The sequence below is a fragment of the Amblyomma maculatum genome, chromosome 9 (assembly GCF_055883805.1).
Source record: "Amblyomma maculatum isolate TAMU_Amacu chromosome 9, ASM5588380v1, whole genome shotgun sequence".
Lineage (NCBI taxonomy): Eukaryota > Metazoa > Arthropoda > Arachnida > Ixodida > Ixodidae > Amblyomma > Amblyomma maculatum.
The window spans coordinates 5947923-5969265 of NC_139352.1; the positions used below are offsets into that span (position 1 = coordinate 5947923).

Genomic DNA, 21343 nt, shown 5'->3' on the forward strand with positions numbered 1-21343 from the left:
TGTTATAACAGGCACATGCAACCCTGATTGTTTTGGGGACTGTGAGGGCTTCGTAGAAGAATAGGGATACTCTGTTTTGAAGTAGAATGACAATTCTTTCTTTGTCTTTGTTTAATCAAAGGATCATGTGTCAAGATGTTTCAGGCTGAGGCTTGCGCCCAAAGACGAGTGCCGTCACAGATTTGCCTTGACTGCCGCCAAATGCAAAGGTCGGTGTTGGTATGACATCTAAAAGTGTCAGCTCTGCAAAATGAGAACAAAGCAGGTCAACCAACATTGTGAGCCCAGCTAAGGCTAAGGTTGTTGCAAGCTAGATCCATCCCTTAGCAGATGAGTTATACTGCCTTGCAATAACCAAGGTACCCTTCAAATTTATAGTAATCAATTCTCAACCCCATTGTTTGCCACCCTAGACACTTTGTTATGACCATTCTGTAGAGCTTATTCACGTGACGTCATTACAGCTTGTTGTGCGTCATTACACGCACAACGCAGCATCGGTGAGGGGGAAAGAGAGAGAGAGGGCCTACGGCGAATCATGAAACTGCGTCGGTGAAATCTGAGCTCTGGACAGCGTTCCAGTAGGAAGGACGCCAGTAGACCAGCGCCGACGCTTCGGAGACATTTTTTTGTGTGCTTTTAGCTTCGAACTGCCCAACGTTATGGCGCCTCCACAATACAGGGTTGCCACAACTGCTGAAACCTGATAGTGAATAGGGTCTATATATAGGCGTGCTCAGATGGGGGACAGCAGGTGCGGCCGCCCCTCCTAATCCTTAAAGGGACACTAAAGACACCCAAATATGCTATCAAAATCTAATAAACGGCATTTCGTGACACTGACGCTGCATAACCGGCAGCAAAAAATCGAATTACTGCTGAGATATTGTGATAAGTTGAGGTTTTGTTCCCGCCGGTCGAATTTAGACTGTTTTCTCCTACTACGTAGTGGGGTAAAATGACTCACACTATGACGCAAGAGGAGACTCCGTGATTGCTGGTGCGTGGAAGTTGAGTCGACGACCGGTCAGCATCCCTCAGGGGCCAACATGGCAACAGCGTACTCGCAATCGACCATCGGCTCACAATAAGTGACGGCCACAGCCAAAATAAATAAAATGATGAAGAGAGTAATTTACCGAGCAATGGGCCCATGAAAGAAAAAAAAAACAGCGCTTGTAATGCATAATACTTTATGTGTTTCTCAAGCTTTTGCGCTCCTTCTTGCACTGCGTATAAAAAAAATGAGCCCTCGGTCATTGCAACGCTTCCCGAAATGTTTACATGCAAATAAGATTTAGTTACCAGCAAAATAGTGTCCTCACTGCTGCGCTTGTCAGTTTTGAAGCTTCGCCGCACTTTTTTCCTTGAAGGTTTGTGCTACAGCGCAGTGTTCAGCGAAAATTATGTCCACGATAGCAGAGCATGACCGAAGAGCCGGCGCTCCTAAATTTGCCAGCGCTGTGAAATTCCACGTTAAAATGATTCCAGTGCACAACATAGTGCTCATAGGCATCCAGAACATTAGTTGCAAGTCGTGAGAGCAGACAGCATGCTTCGATGGTCAAAAATTTGTAATTTTTAGACCAGCAGCAATGGCCTGTACACCTCGAAACATGAAGTTTCATTATAAATTTGGCCGTGACATAATATGCAGAAATATTTCCCAGCTTCCTATGTCTCTGCGTGGCCGAGTAGTTAGCGCAGAACGGTACGGAGCAAGTAGTAGTGGGTTCGAATCGTGCTGTCGCTTTTTTTCCTTCTACAAATTGATATTTTTTACCTGGATGCAATAAGGGAACAGTGACATTTGGAATAAGATCGACGCTGTCCTTGGTATGAGAGGCAAGTATGCCCCTTTTGTTTACGATGCCTGCAAATAGTATGTTGAAGCTCTTGTTGCCACAGTATGTGGGTCAGATGTTCCATGATTTAGTGAATTGAATGATAATGCGTTTTTCCTTTGGCACTTGGCTCAGAAGTGTGAACGAGCCAGGCGCATCTGCTGCTCCGAGCTCGTATTTCAGGTGCCGCAGGTCCAAAACGAAACTATCCGAGCACGCACGAAGTGCCTGAGCCGGAGCATGACCGAAACTGAAGTGGCGCCTCCAAGTATATTTTTGTATTTGCCTTGCAACATTTACGTTGTTGTTTCGCCATCGTTTACGTATGATAAAAGCATGTAATCTCATTCAAGACAAAACCTACTACCGCATTCAAACGGGCAACGTAATTCGCATTTGTCAGCCTCCGGGATCCCTTGCGCGTCACGTGATTTGTAGTTGCGAGTCTCGGCCGTTTCGGCTGTGGTGGTGATACCTGTATTTTTTTCTTCTTCTTTACTACCTTATAACAGCTCTGTTTTCAGTAAGAGTGGATTCTATCGATGCAAGCCCACTTGACTTTTCTCTTTAGTGTCCCTTTAAGGGCGGGCGCCAAGTTCGCCAAAATACCTTCACTCTGTCGGACCTGTGTGTCATTTTTAAAACTGGATGGTTACAGCCATAGAGATTTTTTTACTACATTGGTGGCTGAGAACTCATTCTGTAGAGTTCCAAGCCACCTTTTCCTCTGGAAAGCAGGGGACTAAATAAGAAACCGTAGCGAGAAATGCGTAGAGTAAATTTTAATTCTGCAACCATGGCGAAGTTTTTGTTTCTTAAGCGCAGAATATTTTGTATGTGTTGCTATATTCCATCACATAAAAGTAAATGTTTTATGACGATTCCTCATCTTCGCGCTGTGTTTTGGCCGTAGGGCTGCTGTGAAACTTCACTCCCTGCGCACGCCTATGATGCTATAGCTCTGCAAGTCTGCTTTATCTGCGTTAAAAACTGCACGACTTGTTAGCATCTATTTCTTCCTCTTAATTTAACTTCTACTATCAACAATCTGCCATTTATCTCTCAAGATCACTGGCATCATTTTTCTGCTTGCCTGCTGTAACCAAGGTTTTTGGTAGGACCCCTAAATCCTGAGAGATATGTGTTTTGATATATGACCACCCAGGTGGTCGAAATTACTCCGTAGCCCTCCACTATGGCTCCTCTTCCTCTCTTTCCACTTTCACTCCCACCTTCCTCCCTTCCCTTACAGCGTGGTTCAGGTGTCCACAGAGCAAGTATGACAGATACTGCGCCTTTCCGTTCCTGTAAACCAATTATTATTAAAACCAAGTAAATGAAGAGTTGTTTTTTGCTGCACAACTTTCAAAGGTAAACTCTTCAAATGATCACAGATTTAGAACACAATGTCATTACAGAAGCTGTTGCTGTGAAATGGATTTTTCTTTTTTGTATGAAAAGATTGTCAGCAGGTTTTGATACCTTCGAACCACCCAGTGCCATCCTTGCATATTAAATCCGGTTACATGAAATGTTTTGAAAAGTTTTCACTCAAAATCGCATACTCACGTTCATAAGCTTAAGAAGACATAAATATTGTTTAAATCTAGAATTAACATAACTCTACAGGTTATGGCATTGTTTTTGCATGACAAGTCGGAAGGGTGCACATAACTCCACGAGTGCAGTAGTCGGACAGTAAAAATGCCACACTGAAAATGTCATAGACATGGCTCATCTACACATCAGTCATGAATTGCTTAATAATCTATACAAATGCTGTTTAAAACAAAGCATACTGGCACACAAGAAGTTAATGAATGAATCCTGAAATCTTTCACTTGTGAATGGCATTACAGCAAAACTTCATCAACTTAGTACGCAAGGCAGTGGTCATTGTTATCTTATGTGACTTAATATATACAATGGGTCCACGAAACAAACCTGGCTCAAAATGTGCAGTCAATTCCTGCTGTGTCCAGTTACATGACACAATCACAAATCGACCTCCAACTGCAAGGAGTTGAGAGATGGCATGAATGTAGCGCTCGCGTTGAGCCTTTGCATTGTTGGGACACAGGCTGATTGCATCGTATGTTCCTGAAAAAAAAAAAAAAAAAAGCCAACAATGAATAGATAGTTATGTGGTGCAACATCTTCCTTGCAGAAGAAAATGGGTGGAAGATGAGCATATCTGAAAATATGAGCCATTCAGCCATAGTGACACAACAAAGTTCCAACATTCTATTCTCAACCAAAAAAAAGAAGGTTAAGACACTATACTTCTAAATATGCTGCATCTCCTGTAAACTGAAATAAATTTGCAAGATGTGCATTTCTCATTATTTTTCATTTGATACTGGTAATAATGCCTAACTCCACATCAGAGCTTAGTACAATCTAGCTGAATAATTTGCAGTCCCCTTAAAGAAGTACAGACATTACAATTTAATTATTATGATGGCACCAAAAGGTTGTGAAAAGTTGATGCAAGCACACAAACAGCAGGAAAAGCAAACAAATAAAGGACACACGAAAGAACAGCCATACTCAACTGGAGGCCAGGTTCACAAAGATCTTGGTTCATGAGAACCTCTCGTTACCTGCCAGTACCCATATGGCGGCTAGACATGGCAGCCGACAACATGTTAGTTACACATGACTCTTACATGAAAACAGCTGTGACACAACTTGAGAGAGCTCGCAAAAAAACCAGATTGCTTAAAGAGATGAAACACACCTGTTTCACACAAGGGGGCATTTAATGAACTGACAATCTTGTGTCGTCCGTATCGTTTGTACCTTGGTGTTGCTCTGTCTTGCTGCGGTATGAAAGCTCATTTATAATGTGAAAATCTGTTTGGCGCCCAATAACCACAGTTGCTTACACGCCATAAAACTTCATGTCACTAACTAATTGATTGTGAAACCAGCCATAGATTAGTTGAAGCCATCAGCTGCTGGCACATATGTATGCTTTTATAGAGCAGGGGAAAGATGCATGCCTGTGTGCAAAATGTGAAGTTATGGTTAGTGTAAGGAAAGAGAGATAAAACACTAATGCCCAGCACAAAGTCAAGCCATCCAGAGATGATGAACAAGATGAGAATTAAAGGCTCAAAAGTAGTAAAATATAACTTTCAGCCCTATGAAACTGTGGTAACAATGTTGACTCTTGAAATTAGAATTCTAAATGAGCCAGAACTTGTGGTTAGCTCAAAATAAGAATAACCTATTTGATACCTTTGATGTTAATGAACACAAGGCATCAGTTTAGATAAGCTGAAGTTAAAAGTAAGCAACTATGAATAGAGAATCAAATGCCCAGGATGTTGAAGAAAATATTTACAGGCCACTTAAGCTCCGCAACACCGGCGCAACACCGTTAATGGCTTCCATCTATGACTTTCTTTGTTGATCCTTGTTTGCATACATGGACTTTGTAATCACTAGTCCATTGATTGATGCCTCTATCACTTCATGCACACTCATTAGCATACAGTCATAAGCTGTATGAATGTGTTTGCGTGACCTTAGGAGCAGAGTGTCTGGCTGCAGTCTAAGGGCCCCGGAGGGTTCGATTACCATATCACCCTTCCATCTAAATGAAGTCAGCAGCTCCTGCCAACTCGGCCACATCATGTGCTCACATTGTCACACAACCCACCAACCAACCAATCTGAGCCCGCTTATGCGACCAGCTAACTACCATCTGCTATAGGCATGCTCGTGACTTTCCACTAACAATGTCAATGCCAGATCTTCTGCAGAACGAGACCATTAACGCGACAGCATTATAATTTTTGAAGTGGGAGGCTCGCAAGGCATTGCCCTTTCATACCCAAAAGAATACCGATGACAATGCCGTAATGTTGCTTTTTTTTTTCTTCTCGGAAAAATGGAGCCTATGGCTCCTCATGATTATGCCAATGTTTGTTTCGGAATAAGACGCGTATAATAGTGAGAAAATTGGATTTAAACATTTGCCCGCCACTCAACTTGTAATGTCACGGTTGAAAATGACTCCAAGGTTGTTGATTTGAAGTAAACGCCAGCACAGCACAGCCTGTGGGATCCACGCCCAAAACGAGTCTCAGTGCAGCACAGTTTGCTTGTGAAATCAGCCACTGACGGCCACACCTATTTCAATTCTTGTTTTTTTCTAACATATAAAAACTCTAATTTTCAGTGAAACCAGCCTGTATCAACAAAGGCCAACTTCAGTTTGCCATCAATATCCCTCTTAATATAGCAAAGCAGAGCCACTTTATAAAAGAAACGAAAACTTCTCACCTTTATCCAAGACAAAGTCATACTTTTTCACCCGGCAGAATCTCGATGGAGCATCCTCAAGGATGTCGTTATGCTAGAATGATAACAGAGAGAAGCCGTTGAATGCACTTCAGGACCCCTTCCATACAGTGTTACTGATTAAGATGTTCCCAACAATGCCAAATCATGTTCAATATTTTTAGGTCACAGAGTGTAACATGACTTCAGTGGTGTAACTATTTTTTATCTTCATTATTTTGTTTGTGCATGAATGTTTGTGAACATGCATGCAGAGGAACAGCAAATGTACAATGACTACATCACTCAGGGGAGACACTTCAATCTCATTAGTTTGTAATAACTTTAGATACCTTCTCAAATTTCATTTCACTTTTTTCCTTTAATCACGCCTGTGGCTTTTATTATCTGTGTGCATAGTATGGGGGACACTGTGATGCCTGAACACCCAAGGCAATTGCTGTAATCGTAATGTTCAGCATTTTAAGCTCCAACAGAGATGCTTATTTAGAACTTACAGTGTTGGAACGCAGCAGGAATGAGGTGGCTGACATATTGGGCACTGGCTTTTTGGTTGGTTTGTTGGTTTGTTGTTCAATTTTGAACTTAATCCCATTATGAACCTAGAATATGATGTTTCTGGGTGATTTATGCTTTCCACATGGGACAAAAATTAAAAAGCAGTGAAAGCTAATGAGTATAATGCCAAAGGTGACACTTCACCCTTACTACTTTGTGGAGACGCACTGCTATTCAAACTGCACCAAGAAGGCAGCGAAAAATTAAAATGACGGATGGCTGAGCTTAGCCGGCCAAATGCAAAGTGTGCGCGCTAGCATGTGGAGTATCACTTTGCTTCAAGTTCAAGGCTAAGGTTTCAAGATTTCAGGCAAAGATCAGCAAAATAGGTGAATGGGGACCTTAATGACAGTGCACTATAAACTGCTCAGTGCACCTTAACAGGGCAATACGATAGCGATGTGTTCTGCATCCAATGCGCAGGAATGGAAGTTGAAGCCAACGGCATGCAATGCACAGCGTCGGAGAGTGGCAGTTGAACACATAGCCTGCTCAGCTGCGGCGATGGCAGAGCGCTCTCATGCAGTGGCCAGCAAAACTAATCTGTTCATGTTGAGGATTGAAACCCCAGTCGTGGCCTTATTTATTGTATTTCTTTCAAGATCACAGGGGTTGTACAGACAGGCATTGGCTCTTCAACTGAGTAAAAGCATTAGTACTGGGGCACTAAAAGAAAGCCCGGTAAACATGCTGTGGCCAAATGTGCAAACATTGTATGTTGGTCATTGTATGTTGGGAAGGGGGGGACCAGAGGCAGCCTTACGATCTTGCCAACAAAAAATTGTTGAAAAGATTCCCTGTCCTCTCTATGGCATATACATGGAAACACAATGCCATCAAAATGCTTGGCTCTGGGTTGCCCTAGTGGGGAAAAAACTGCATGCAAGTGTCCACTGTGCATGTGCAGAGCATGCACAATGCTCTAAGTGGTAGTGCCAAATCTCGGCACTCGGCGACTAAAATGCAAGTGAAATATTCTTTCATCTGATCTTGCATCGTTTTTAAAATATATGAAGAATTCTTTTAACCACTAACATTAGCAGTAAACAAATGTCAGTGACTCTTCAATGACTCGAAGGCAATATATACTTAAGGGTTGTATTGGGTACATATTGGTTTATGACGGCACACTACATTCAAAATATTGCACCACATTTTGGGGAAACTCTTACCTCAGTTCATCTGTTTGCCGCTAGTAAAAATATGCTGTACTTTTGTAAGACAGAGCTTGGTATGAACAGATCTTAACAAGACTTTTGAAAAATTCTTCAAGGGTGTAAAAATTGAAGAAAAAAAAAGATTTTAACAAAAATAATCGGCGCCGTGTATATGCTGACAGGACCCTATATAATTTTGTATTACTGTTTTTTAGACATAAAGTTGGTTTCCTGTAGGACAGCTCCTAGAGTTATATGCTGATGTCATTAAGAAAGCATAGCTTGTGAATCAACCAAGAAAATAATAGTTCAGTTCATACATACTTGGATGAAAAGAAAATGCATACAATAACTGAGGAACTCACCTCGAATGTTACAGAGACTGCCTCCTTGGCTGCCAGTTCTTTAGCAAGGGTCACAGCGCTCTTGGCATAATCAGTTCCAGTCAAGCCGGTGAAGCCTTCCTTGGCCTGGGGGGGGGAGCACAGATACAATTACAAAGAGCATGGTAGAAGTTCTACAACAATCCAGTTAGCAGCCAGTCAGGTCCATGAGAACAACAGCATGGGGGAAAAAAAAAAGGGAAGGCAGGGATGATTTTGGAGCAGTCCACTTTCCTTTCTTGGTGCCGCGCACTATCATGCACCTTTGTAAAATCAAGAGACATTAGTTATCTGGGTACAACTTCCAATTTGTGCATGACTTTTAAAAAGAGTATTAAGCACTATTACTATAATCGTCATCATCAGCCATATTGCATCCATCTATGACAAATGCCTCCCTCAAGCACCACTATGCATTATGCCAATTCTTAGCAATGCATTTCCTCCATGCAATTTCTTGTAGGTCAAATATTTAGGGGAATCCCCCAAGGTGGGGTAGATTTGTAACAAAGGAGCAATTAATTACTCATTGAAATCCACCCAAGCGTAGCCATATACAGCTACAAAGGAAAGCTATGCAGCTTTCTCAGAAACTACTCCCTCGGAGAGGCAGTGGTCCCGGGTTCGATCCCCAAACCAGGACAAGTTTTTCTTTAACTAAAAAGTTTGGGTGGATTTCAATAAGTAAATACCTCCTTATTGCAATTTCTTGTACTTTGATAACTGAGGCGCAGAACTAGAGGTTGCTCTTTTCGGTTTAAACCAAAATCACAGAAAGAAGTAGGACGAAAACAGTTTTCATAATCAGTTTACAGTAAAAAGGCTATTATTTCTCACATGCATGTGGCAACCACCAGTTATAGTTGGCCACAGCAGTAGTTTTGGAACCATGAGAGCTGTGAAACAATGGTATCATTAGAATTAGGTGAAGCAGTGAGTTCTGAGGTACTGGTCCACCAATCCGGACACACTGGTGCCATCGAGAGACTCCCCTCCACACCAAGCAAAGCCTGCTCAAACTCATTTCCTGCACATGGCTGTCACTTGGTTAAGTGTGACGTAGGCTTCTCCACTTCATGTAAGTGCACTGACAACTTTTTGCAACAGTAACGAGTAATCGTCAACGTGAAACCATAATGCACAGCCCTCTCATATAATACAGAACACAAGCAGAACGTTTTAGAGCTAAACTTCCTCTTTCATTTTTGTTTCATGTAAAGGTCATTTAGCTGAAGTGTTTTTACTTTTACACCACTACTGTCTCCTTCTGTAATGATAGCTCTCAATACAACTATTTATGCGTTTACTGGTATATTAGCTGCTTGTACAAAAAAAAAAAAAAAAAAAAAAAACAAGTAAACTCTACTTTACCTTTTACCTCACAGGGTCATGACATATTTCACCGAGGAAAAGTTAAAAACGCAGGAAGGAAAATTCTGTTCTAAAAATACCGAGGAAAGTCCGCTGAGACAAAACCTAGGGACAGGTGACACTATATTTAAGCTTTAGCATTAAACTACATGTTGTTTGGCAGCTAAAGCAAACAATTGCTTTGCTCAGAGATAAAATTTTACTCTAAATTGTATGTTACACATGGCAACCTACAAGATCAAAGCCAACAGTATTTCCATCACTTCAAAACAGACTTACTTGCACAATCAAAGCAATGCAACTTACCTATCTACACCTCAAAATCAACGCATGCAAGAAATAATAAAAAGGGGCTTTAGCCTTGTCTTCTTAGCACTGGCTGCTTATTAGGTGTCACTGCAACTTGTCCAGAAGATTTCCTGCTCTTATCTACAGGATGCGAGCTTGAGTGTTTGAAGAGCTTAGCTTGTGGAATTACCAATAAACCAGCAATGACAAACCAGTTGAATGAGAAGGTGTCCATTTCCACAACCAATGTCCAAAACATGGCTTGCTTTTTCAGCATTTTGCAGCATCCATTTGACAACACGACACTCATTTTGGCTGCCGAACCTGAAGCAAAAATGGCACACTTTTTGATTAGATAAACGACAATAACAGAATGTGTATGCAACACAGAATATTCCAAAACTTCAATTGGTTTGAACCAGGAAAGCTAAATGTCAGTGTGACCATTCAGAGACCTACAAATTCTAAAATCTATGCGGTTCCTGCATTTCCTGGCAGACTAACAGGAAAACATTACATTCCTGCAATCACCCCTGCTTTATGTACAGCTAACTGTAGAGCCTACGCTGTGAAGCCGAGTGGCAGCACAAGCAAGGCGAATATAATACAGCAAGATCTCCATGTGGCTCCCAGTTTGAGACACCCAAATGACGCTTTAGGAAAATAGTAGAGCTAAACGTAGGAAAAAAAAAAAAAAAAAAGTTTTACAGTTCAGCTTTTGCAGCAAATAAGATATATATATATATATATATATATATATTTTTTTTTTCTGTACGGTGCAAGCAGAAACCAATTGTTTTTCAGGTTCAGTTTAAGGCTGCTAACATGTGGAATTTGTGTGCAAATATCAGAGGCATACTGCCTTTTGTTAATGAGAAAAGGTAAATTTAATTATCTAACTTCACCTAATTTTTGGCACTGAGTACAAAAACAGAAAACACCGCTGCAGCAAACAAATTGCATGCCTTTAAGGTCACAAGAATCACTAATAAACATATTGCTTGAATTAAAATATGTAGCAGTCTTTGACATACAAAGCTGAAACCAACAATTCTAATTTAACCCACCATACCCACTTAAGTTAGATAGCACTTACCACACTTCACCTACATCGCCATGGTCTGTGAAGTTGTTCAGCTCGTTTTGGTAGGCTTCTTCCCAGCTGAAAACAAAGCGAAATCGTTTCTAGTCCTACTACCATATAAAGCTTGTTACTTGCAGAAAGCTTGACAGAAAAATAAGAAAAAGAGGGACGCAGATAACAATTAACGTCTGATAAGATATTTGTATGAATTTTGTCGTTCCCGCCAGACATTCCTTTTATTTATTCACTTTCGGCAAGGCCGATAACACAGCATGATGCAATATCATCAAGGCCTTAATGCGTGGTTCATTAATAGCCATGCAGTGTAAATTATCATGACCAACAAAAGCAGCGGAATGGTCGCAAACACACAGAACACAGTACTAGGTTCATCCTTCAACGTTCAACCACCTCTCGATGCTTCGAAGTGCAAACATGTGCAAATGTCACACCAAGCTTAACAGCATCAAGCTAAGCGAAAGCCATTATAGTAATGGGGTCTGCTACAGTAGAGTAAACGGCGGATAGAAGTCATTACTATGTTTTTGTTCCGAGTTCTGAAGAATTGAGTTCGTCGCATGCTTCCTGTGTGGACGCCGCCATGTTTCAAATGAGACTGCAATGATGATGATGAACCTTTTTTTCTTCAGTTTTACAGTTATACTTTTAATTTGTTTATGTTTCAAACATTCTTAGTAGTAGTAAAAATAAATAAATAACGTATTTTAAAACTTGGCTTAAAGGTTTACAAATACATCACATTTATTTGCTGTTTTAGTCCATCCTGGCACGTTTCTCACCCTTATGTCTGCAACGTTGCGCATTTTATGTTCCCAATTTCGCTGATTTCGTCAGCTCTGTCAGATGTTTTGTTATTTGGGAACAGGTGGTGCGTAAAGCGTAAACGTGCGGTCAACTGAACGCAACGCGGGGAAATCATGACAAAGTGTGTGCGACCAGCGGTGCGACAAACAGCAAAGACTGGGTGAGATGCACAAGCTCGTGTTCGCCGCGCCGAAAGAAAGTGACGCTGTCGGGACGCTCGGATGAACGAGTTTAGAGTAGCAACAAGCTGAGTGGCGAGCTTCCGGGTTATCAAAACGAGGCCGCGTTATCTTTGACCCCTGCTCAGACGACTGCAGCGTAGCGCTGCTGAAGTCAGTAACAACGGCATGGGTTAAAGCTCTCGTTCGCGGTCTAAAGACCGAAGAGTTCTGCGCTGTCGTTGCCTTGCGTGCTGCGACGCGCCTCCTTCAGCCATGGCGTTCGTGCACGAGATCAGGCACATTGTCCTTCGGCTGTCTAGGCGTTACGCATTGTTACGCTTTTACAGGCAAAATCCAGGAGCCTTCCTGGTCGGTCTGTTTCTCGCGGTGCTTTGGTTGAGTGCGCTGCGATGCCCTACGTGGCGAACAGGCGATCAAGTCGTGCTTTCGGAAGCCGACATCGACCGCGCCTCCAGTGAGTGTCCGTGGACACCCCGCGAAGGGTATCAGTTGTCGTGGCAAAACGTTGATTTGCGCATAAGTTGTGCCATGCGATCGTCTATGATGCCTCCCAAAACCCTGCCCGTGATGAGGACCGCCAACCGGACGTTTCTGAAAGAACTGGAGACTAAGTGGGGCCTCCTGCCAGGCGGTCGCTGGGCGCCGCCTTCTTGCAACTCGAAGCACTTTGTGGCAATCGTCATACCGTACCGAGACCGGAAAGAGCACCTCGATCTGTTCCTGCAACACATGCACCCGTTCCTTCAGCGGCAGATGCTTCAGTACGCCGTCTTCGTCGTCGAACAAAGTGACCGGCATGCGTTCAATCGGGCCAAGCTGTTCAACATCGGCTTTACCGAGGCGCTGGCTCGGGACAGCTACTGCTGCTTCGTCTTCCACGACGTCGACCTTCTGCCCATCGACGCGCGGAACCTGTACCGGTGCGAGCGCTTCCCTCGCCACCTTAGCTCGGCAATCGATGTCTTCCGGTTCGTGCTTCCGTATCCGGACCTCTTTGGCGGCGCCGTCGCCGTCAGGGCGGACCAGTTCCGCGAGCTCAATGGTTTCTCGAACGAGTTCTTTGGATGGGGCGGTGAGGACGACGACTTGCAGCGGCGCATCCGAGCGCGGGGGATGTCAATCATGCGATGGCCGTCGTCAGTGTCGCGTTACACAATGCTGGCCCATGCCAAAGCGGAGCCCAGTGCCCAGAGGCAGGAGCTTCTCAGGAATGCCGAGTCGAGGCACGATATGGACGGTCTCAACAACCTCCGGTATCAGGTCCTAGCCCTCGAAGAGCGGCCACTGTACACGAGGATACTGGTGGATGTTGATCCACCGCCAGTACCAAATGGCAAGAATGTTCCAGGGCTTGTGGATGTGCTAAGTATGAAAGGAAGGCACACGGTTAATGACCTGGTTCGGCCTGACGTAGTGCGCTGAGTGATGATGCAGTTTTTCAAGTTATAGTGCGAGCTGAAGGGCTTCGTTCTGTTGAGTTATGAACCAGGAGTTATCAAGTATGTGAGCAGAGTGCCGAGTTGTGTGACAAATAACTGCACATAGCTTACAGTGTAGCCTCTAGTGTGTAGAAATCTTCAGGCAGGGCCACAAGTGCTTTGCTTTCTACAACAACGCCAGCACAGGAAAGCGGAAAAGAGGTAATGGTTTGTTATGTCAAAGGTGTTCATTACAGATGTACAAAGGCCATTGTTGGGTTAGTGCACATGCAGTCATTTTTGGAAAACTTTGTTGGTCAGGGTCAGCAGATCTGAATGCAGTCATAGGTAGTCATTGGCTTTGGCTGGTTGTGTGTGGTTTCACATCCCGTAGCACGTTGTGGTTGTCACTAGGTGTCGAGGCGCATTTCATGTTGGGTGCAGCCTTGTCTTTGGTATAATGTAAACTGCAGCAACAGGAACCTCATTGTCATGGGGGCTGAAGTATGCAGTTTGTTATGTAGATTGCTGTTTTTATTCTAAAGTTAAATGAAACAATCTGGAAAGGAGTAGTGTCAAGAAGCACACACTGAAAAAGACAGGAGCTTGGAAAAAAAAAAAAGCGGGGAAGTGGCATTTCAGCGCCCATGTAAATCCCTGGTTTATACCTTTGTTCAAGCCAGCAAAAGGTGCCTCTATTTATGAGTGAAGTGGATGATGAAGCACTTGCCTGTCTCTTTGTCACTTGGCCATATAGCTGATAGAAGCACATCAGGAAAGCACTGTTTGCATCAACGTAGGTTGTCATTTGGCTATTATCGAAGGCACCGAAAAATTACTAGTCTGCTTGGAGACACCCTCAACATTCAGACACTGTGTTTGTACCCTCTATACCATAACTACAGTATGTTTCGCAAGCTGTCGTCAGCAATATGAAAGGGGGAGGCTGTCTGGGCCAATAAGGATGATGCGCACAACGTGATTGTGCTGCTTTCCCTCCTATGCCAGCAGTGCCATAGGAGGGTAGCTGTGCAGTCATGTGCACATCATACTTATTGGCCTAGACTGCCCCACCTTTCATAGTTCTGCAAACAGCTGTCAAACGAGAGTTATAAGTTGTGCCACCTTATCTTTGCTTTCATTGCTAACAAGGGTCCTGAACATCTTTAAGTGCCTTCGTAGTTATTAGTTTGCTTCCCTAGGCAAATGAGCGTTTACATTTATGAGAACTGTCATTCTATACAGGCATTTTCTTGTGTCATTCATTGTTGCAGATTCTGACGTACCTTTGCCTGAGTGTTAAGGTAAAGATGCTTTGTCTCAGTTGCGATAATGTAGCACCGGAAGATATCAGAGCATGCAACGTAAGCCTCTGTGCTTTGCCCTAGAACATTGCCAAGTTCATCTTATGCATTGTGTAAAATATTTGTAGAGATAACAGAATGATTAGCCTCTAAGCATATTTAATTTCAAGAAATGTGTGCCACCTAGTGCCAGTAATGCAGTGTGCCAAAGTGACAGCCTAAAGAATTAGTACTTCAACTGCAGCTCTCATACATTTAACAAATGTTGACATCAGCTTCAGCATTGGAGAGGTCTGATGTATGTACACACAAGGTTAGCAACAAGACTAATACAGAACCTGGAAGCGCTGTCCTGAATATCTGATAGCTGCGTCCACAGTTCACAGGGTGGCCGAGCAAACAGCAAAAATCAGTGCTTCAACTGAGAGTTGGCCTGAAATGATTGGCTGACTGCTGTGCTCATGCATACCTGCCCATTGTTTATATTGAAGTGAACAGTGGCGCAAACTTCACTGTATTGCTAATCATAGTCACTGGCTTTTTCTGCAGCTGTGGAAACCCATGCCCATATTCTGAAGCCATTACCTGTAAGAACTGATCTCTCGAAAGTGTATTACGCTTGTGCTGGAAAAAGTCTTTTTGTTTAGTTGCGACTCAAACCATTGCTGGGCGTGACTTGAATCAGTTACGTGCATGCCACTACTGTAGCGTGTTTAATTCATCAACATAAGTATGCTGACAAGTTATTTTTGTGTGTATGGACTGTGGTACAGTAGGCTGAGTAAGAGCTGGGCTTGTAGTCCGGGTGTCAAGCCGTTTTTTTAATTGAGTGGTCATTAACCTGAACACGTGAAGGAGTGCTTAGGGCAACAGGGGAGGGCATGTCTCCCAGGTGAGAGGTTTTACATGGGGAAAATCATGCTGAACCTAGTTTTATTGACAAAATAAATCCTAGAAATCTGTAGTTCAAATGGAATCCTCCCCCAACCGCTCCCCTCCAGAAGTGACGCATGAATCCACCCCTGTAGAGTACAAGGACGTAGTTGGAGTGGTATATGAGCTAAGGCCTGAATCAGTGACCACGAAGATATTTGTAGTGAACTAACACTAAAATCCCGAGTCTCAAATTTCGCCGGTATTCGTCCATCCGAAACCTCTCTTCTTGACTTTGATAAGGCTGGCCATGGTGGCTGAGTAGCCACAGTGTTAAACTACCGATCCCAAGGATGCTGGATCAAACCCCGGCCACGGCGGCAGCTTTTTGATGGAGTTAAAAAGCAAAGCACCTGTGTATTGTGCCATATCGGTGCACGTTAAACCCCAAGTGGTCGAAATTTCCTGAGCCTTCCACTATGGCGTCCCTCATAGCTTGCATTGCTTTGAGCTGTTAAACCCTATAAACCAAACCAAACTGTGGTCTTGCAATAAAAAACAGATGTTATATTTGCGACTGGGTTTTGATCCCACGGTGGCATAAACTGATCAACTACGCTAGTCACTCGTCACCCCTGCCGATCATTGTGTGTGTTCAACTGCAAGTCTTTTGCACTATGTTGTTTTCTTCATTTTTCATTCATGCAGAATGCATCCGGAATACACCATTGTCGCATTGCCTGCTTCAGGTGCATTAAGCAGCTCCAAAATTTTGTACGGTGCTACCAATAAGGCCCCAGTCGCTGATTTCGCCAATATATTTCTAAGCCTGCTTGACCCTGAAAGCTGAGCTTCGAACGAAAACCAAATTGGTGCTAGACTAGCTTGCGTGCCTAATTTGCTCTTGATTAGCCACGATGAACTGTCTGCAAGATTTTACTGACAGTCATGAATTTGTATGCTTATGCATTTTATCAGAACATGTCCTTTGGCTAGCAAAAATGTGCGTTCAATTCAGAAAGGCAACTGGGTCGAAGTCCAGGCCAAGGGAAATGAGCGCAGATGATGTGGCTACACGTGTCATTGCAACCAAGAGCTAACGACGAATTCTGCACATTTAGCAGTGCAGTGTGGACTTTTGGGAAATACTTCTCATGGGAATCAGTCAGAGTACAGGCCCTGATTAGGACATGTTGAATACAAGGAAAGGTACTGCAGCCTGCATTCTAGATGTGGAGAGACAGGCTTCTGCTCTCTCTGAGCAGATTGCATTCTTGCCAAGTATGTGCTAATTCTCTAGGACAGAGTCAGCTGAGGACACTACCCACATGCTATAGTTTTGCCATTGCTTTGGGTTGTGTTTGTATGAGTGCTTAATTAAGTCACTAACCTCATTGTAGTGCAAGTATTTCTTGGACATTTTTATTTATGATTTGGCAATGCAAATAGCAAGTTAGTTTCAAGTTTGTGACAGTTTACGAGTGCATGGGTTAATCTGATTTTGGTGCAAATGTAAGAGCTTTGAGTTTGATCACAGCATTTCAAGAATCTCTGTACTATACCGATGTGATCACATAGGAATGGTGTTTTCTGTATATGCTACACATACTGCTCAAACGCATATGTACAGAATTTGTAATCTAGCTTTTGCCGCATGCAAATGAAAATCCAGGAGGTCTCAGAGAAAGCCTGATTTCAAAGATGTTAATGTTTGAAGAACTGACAGAGTTTCTCTTGTGATGTGTGTGGACTAGTTACTAAAGCTCCTGAATTTGGACTCGCATCTCCTGATGCGGTTACTTGCCTTGGCAAGACTACATAGTTGTATAGAGTTTGTATTCAACTTTGACTACTTCCTGTGATGCACTCTGCCAAGAAGTTTTCATGTGCGCAATACATAAAACCACACACTGGCTACCCAAGAGTGCAAAGATGTCTCACATAAAACATTCGTAGCGTGAGCTTCTGTCTGTAGAATGCCAGAGCCTTTGTATAAAATACGCAGGAAATGCCTCTTTAAAGAGGTTGCTGTTTAATTTGTTCTGTGCCATGAAATGTAACCTTCGTTTAGCATTAGTTCTGCATCACCTGTTGGTTTTGAAGAGCAAGATGCCGTATTTGCGGATTGCTTTTGTATAGTGCGAGTTATATACAGCAAATGCATTTCACTGTCCGATACCTCAGGAATGCTTGTTCTCTGCCAGGCTTTGTGTACAGCACTGCAAGACCAATATGAGTTGTGCTCTTAGATTCTAGGTTCATGGGATGACATTCACAACTGGATGTTATTTGAGGTAGATTTCATTAGTTTTGCATCAGGTCATGATATTCACAGCCAGATGTTATTTGAAGTATCACGTAGGTTTTTTTTTTATTTAGTGCCCGATTTTGACAGCATGTGCATAGTCTGTATCATGACAAGTTATTTGTGAAGTAATGAAGTGTCACTCCTGGGTGGCCCAGCATGAGAGTAGCTCAAAACTAGTCAGGGTATTAGTTTTAACATGGAGCCGTGAACAAGTCTAAAACAGAGCTTTCAAACAAAGTAGGATATTATGCTAGCCAGTCAAGTAATCTTAGTGAAAAGCATCATGCCCTTCATGTTTAGCCTATTAATGATGCCTTATCTAGTGCACAATCATCAGTTACCTTTATGGTGCATTTGTGTTAAGACTGTCTGGTAACTAACAGTCATTTGCATAATATTTCAGCTTCTCTCTTTTTCTTGGTTAATGAAAGCATTCTTCATTGTTCTTGTACACCAGGGGAACTAACTCACTAGCTGCAGCGAGTAAAAATGTAAATGTGCTATCACAGCCCTATCTCTGACACCGAATAGTTGTGTTTCCATAGCTTTTTGGCATATGATACCAGTTGTAAGAAGTTTATATGATTTTATTGCTCAGTGATGCAGAAGGGCAGCAGCCATTGGTGAAGACATAAATGTTGTTAAGGAACAGGTGACTCAGTGTGTCAGTCTTGTATCCTGCATTAATAGATAAAAACATGAAACATGTCTCTGTGTTGAACATACAGCTCGTTCTGAGCAATAGCGGCATCAGTTTTAAGAATACAAAAACAAACTAGATTTTTGCTTCAATAAAACGGCGACTTGATTGATTTTTGCTTGGCATTTGCTTTGGAAACCACCGTTTTTTTTACTGGTTTATTGTGAAAACTTACTGTCATTTCGCAGTTTTTAACTTGCAGCATCTTGGGTAGTCTGGTGACTTGCTGTTTTTCTTATGTGAAGTGTGCTTTTTTTTTCTTTGTGTGTTAGCTGACTGGCTTGAATCAATTATTCTGGTTTAATTTTTTAATAGTCCTTTCTATGGAACGATTAGTTAACAGTCATGATTGCAGAAATTATTCATCTAGGTGCCTGCACATGTTGCACTGAGGTGCAGACCTTCAGCACATGGCTCCAGCATATTCGATTTTGTGTATGAGCACTATTCTGCTGCCTTAGACATGCATTTCCTGTGCTTTTATGTGCAGCTGCATTTTTTCTTCCAGGGTCACCAGTTCCCACCACTAGTCACCTGGGTGCACTGGCTTCCTGCTTGCACCTTTCAAAAATAGGAATGTATGTGAGATGCAGATGGCCTATTTTTGGGAATACAGAAACTGAAAAGAAATCCTCAGACTTCTCTGCCTTGTTTTGGTGATAAGCTCACGACATAGCATTCACTCATTGCCTGCATACATTAATAAAGCATGCAAGATTAGCCAAACATTAGGTGGCTACACATGGGTAGCACAAACTTCAGGAGAGAGAGAGAGAGAGCTATTTTAATGGCAACAGGAGATGTCTGAAACTACAGGAGAGTGTTCCAATGCAAACATGCTGATTCAGATTGACATATTTAATTGCAAAATTGCATCATGTGAGGCTTCATATTAGTCCCCCTCCACACCACCACTGCTAGGACAGTGTGAAAAGGCCCCATTCTCCAGAGAATTTGGCATCAGCTTTGTTGCCATTGTGAGCGAAAAGATTAAGGAACACTTAAGCTCTGGCTTTAAGGGTGTGATGCATCAGCATTAATGGCTGCTGTTCATGGCTCCCTTTGCAGATTTTTGTTCACGTACATGTGCCATTTGTGCCTCTGTTACACATACTCCATAGCAATTACTGGACTAGCAGCTTACTGGTATTGCTCAAGACATAGCCTCCTTTATACACTCTGTGCCTGGCAACTCCGCGGCCGTCGCCGCCGCTCCCCCTTACGCCGCTGGCTGCCGAGAGACTGCGACAGTGACGTAGGGTCACCCTCGCCAGGCGAGTGCCGGGTGCGCCGTGTTGAAAAGCGGTCCGGATAGCCACGCGCTGCCGCTTTCTCGCTGTTTTGTGGACTGTTTTGCGGTGTGCAAGGCCATGCTTCTACTTTTCTCTGCCTTCGGGTGCTGCAGGAATACAGCATTGCACCAACTGGTAAGTGCCAGCTTTGCTTTGTCCTTCCGGCGATCGCTGCGCAGTGTTCATCTGTTTTGAGGCTTGTAAAAAAAAGTGATAGCACCAAACACTGTGCTTATTAAGCGTCAATACTGCAATAGTAATGCTAGATGTATACCTGTGCTTTCGGGACTGCAATGCTAATTGCTTCCCTGCCTAGCCCATCCGCGTAGTGTGTTAGATACGCTCCTGCGAAGTTTTTTGTTTTTGGGCATACGCTAATTACGAAATTTTGTGATAAAATAGAAACACAGATTAACCTATTGTGAAGATGACTACTTTAAAGTGAGTTAAACCGAATCATGCAAAGCCTATATTAGTTTTCCTTGTGAACTAAATCGCTGTCCCTCTCTAGCATCGGAAGCCGCAAAACTCGTACTCAACCGCATTAAGGCCTGTGAAAAATAATGACAGCATCAGAAGTGTGTTTATTACGTGTCAGTAAAATAATATTAAATGTGCACGTGTATTTTCTGGACTGCGGGGCTAATTTCCTCCCTGGTTAGCTCTTCTGTGTGGTATGTTACATGTGCTCCAGCGCAGTATTTCTTTGTTTCGCTAACTGCGCAATTCTATGAAAAAAAAAATAAAAAACCCTAACTTTGCCTATTGTGACGACTATTTTGGAGTGATCGAAACAGAAAGGCAACACCTATATTTGTCTTTCCTTGTTTTTCAAGTAAAAAAAATAACGTTTGTACGACGCGCTGCATCATTGAAAGTAACAGCTGATACCAAAATTGTTCTTACAGATCTCAATGGCATACTGCGATGCAGTTGTTCCAGTCATCTGTAAATCAAGCTGGCTTCTGAAGGGCTATCAGTGACAGCAGTCACAGTGAACATTTTCCCCTACTTGGGGCAACTATTCATCACACCACTTATACATGGTACTCTACAGTTGCTGTTGTGGAATGTGTAAATAAATGCTGGCGCCCTTCTTCTTAAACTTTGTTTTATTGCAGCGTAGACTAGCATTGTAATTTTTCTATTACCATTGGCGCTAGCGGAGCAGTCATGCAGTTTTTCGAGTCATGCGCAATTTCTTGAAACTGCCTGGCATAAAATGTTATATAGCGTTGATGTTATTGCCTAACAAGTATCATGATCACTTGTTATGCTTAGTGGATGTCGTTCTTACAAGTAAATTAAAGCCCCTTGATACTTTGAAAGTTACGCCAACGATTGAACTTTGCCGCTGCCGCGCTACCTCCTCGCCTCCTCCTCGCCCCTTGCGCGCCCCTTCGCTGAAGGCCGGCTCTCCGCCCGATTTCCTGAGCGACGATTGG

The 21343-nt window shown here is 42.9% G+C and overlaps 2 protein-coding genes across 3 annotated transcripts; one reads left to right on the forward strand and one right to left on the reverse strand.

The window, feature by feature from the left end:
• Positions 1–5: 5 nt before the first annotated feature.
• On the reverse strand, positions 6–11613 carry LOC146178169 (EEF1A lysine methyltransferase 2). Its single transcript, XM_084577993.1, has 7 exons — positions 11535–11613; positions 11009–11074; positions 10125–10236; positions 8236–8340; positions 6138–6210; positions 3789–3944; positions 6–243 (listed from the first exon to the last, which is right to left on the reverse strand). The coding sequence occupies exons 1-7, from the start codon at positions 11597–11599 to the stop codon at positions 131–133; spliced, it is 690 nt and encodes a 229-aa protein (XP_084434119.1). The 5' UTR covers positions 11600–11613; the 3' UTR covers positions 6–130.
• A 179-nt stretch (positions 11614–11792) lies between these two features.
• On the forward strand, positions 11793–19725 carry LOC146178170 (beta1,4-N-acetylgalactosaminyltransferase B-like). Of its 2 annotated transcripts, XR_014700567.1 has the most exons (2): positions 11793–13643; positions 19115–19725. XR_014700567.1 is itself a non-coding variant. In XM_084577994.1 (1 exon), exon 1 carries the CDS (start codon positions 12256–12258, stop codon positions 13423–13425), a length of 1170 nt encoding a protein of 389 aa, XP_084434120.1. In that variant the 5' UTR covers positions 11793–12255; the 3' UTR covers positions 13426–18718. The 2 variants fall into 2 exon arrangements, 1 of the variants encoding a protein (XP_084434120.1); XM_084577994.1 differs by lacking the exon at positions 19115–19725 and having other exon boundaries at positions 11793–18718.
• The last annotated feature ends 1618 nt before the right edge of the window (positions 19726–21343 follow it).

Bases quoted from the DNA above. Each gene is read 5' to 3' on its own strand.
- LOC146178169 (XM_084577993.1), bottom strand. From the start codon at position 11,599: ATGGCGGCGTCCACACAGGAAGCATGCGACGAACTCAATTCTTCAGAA. The intron at 8,341-10,124 runs GTTTGTCATTGC...TCCCCCCCCCAG, and splicing joins GACACCTTCTCATTCAACTG to GCCAAGGAAGGCTTCACCGG. The intron at 244-3,788 runs GTTTGTTTCGTG...CTCATTTTGCAG, and splicing joins GACTGCACATTTTGAGCCAG to AGCTGACACTTTTAGATGTC.
- LOC146178170 (XM_084577994.1), top strand. From the start codon at position 12,256: ATGGCGTTCGTGCACGAGATCAGGCACATTGTCCTTCGGCTGTCTAGG.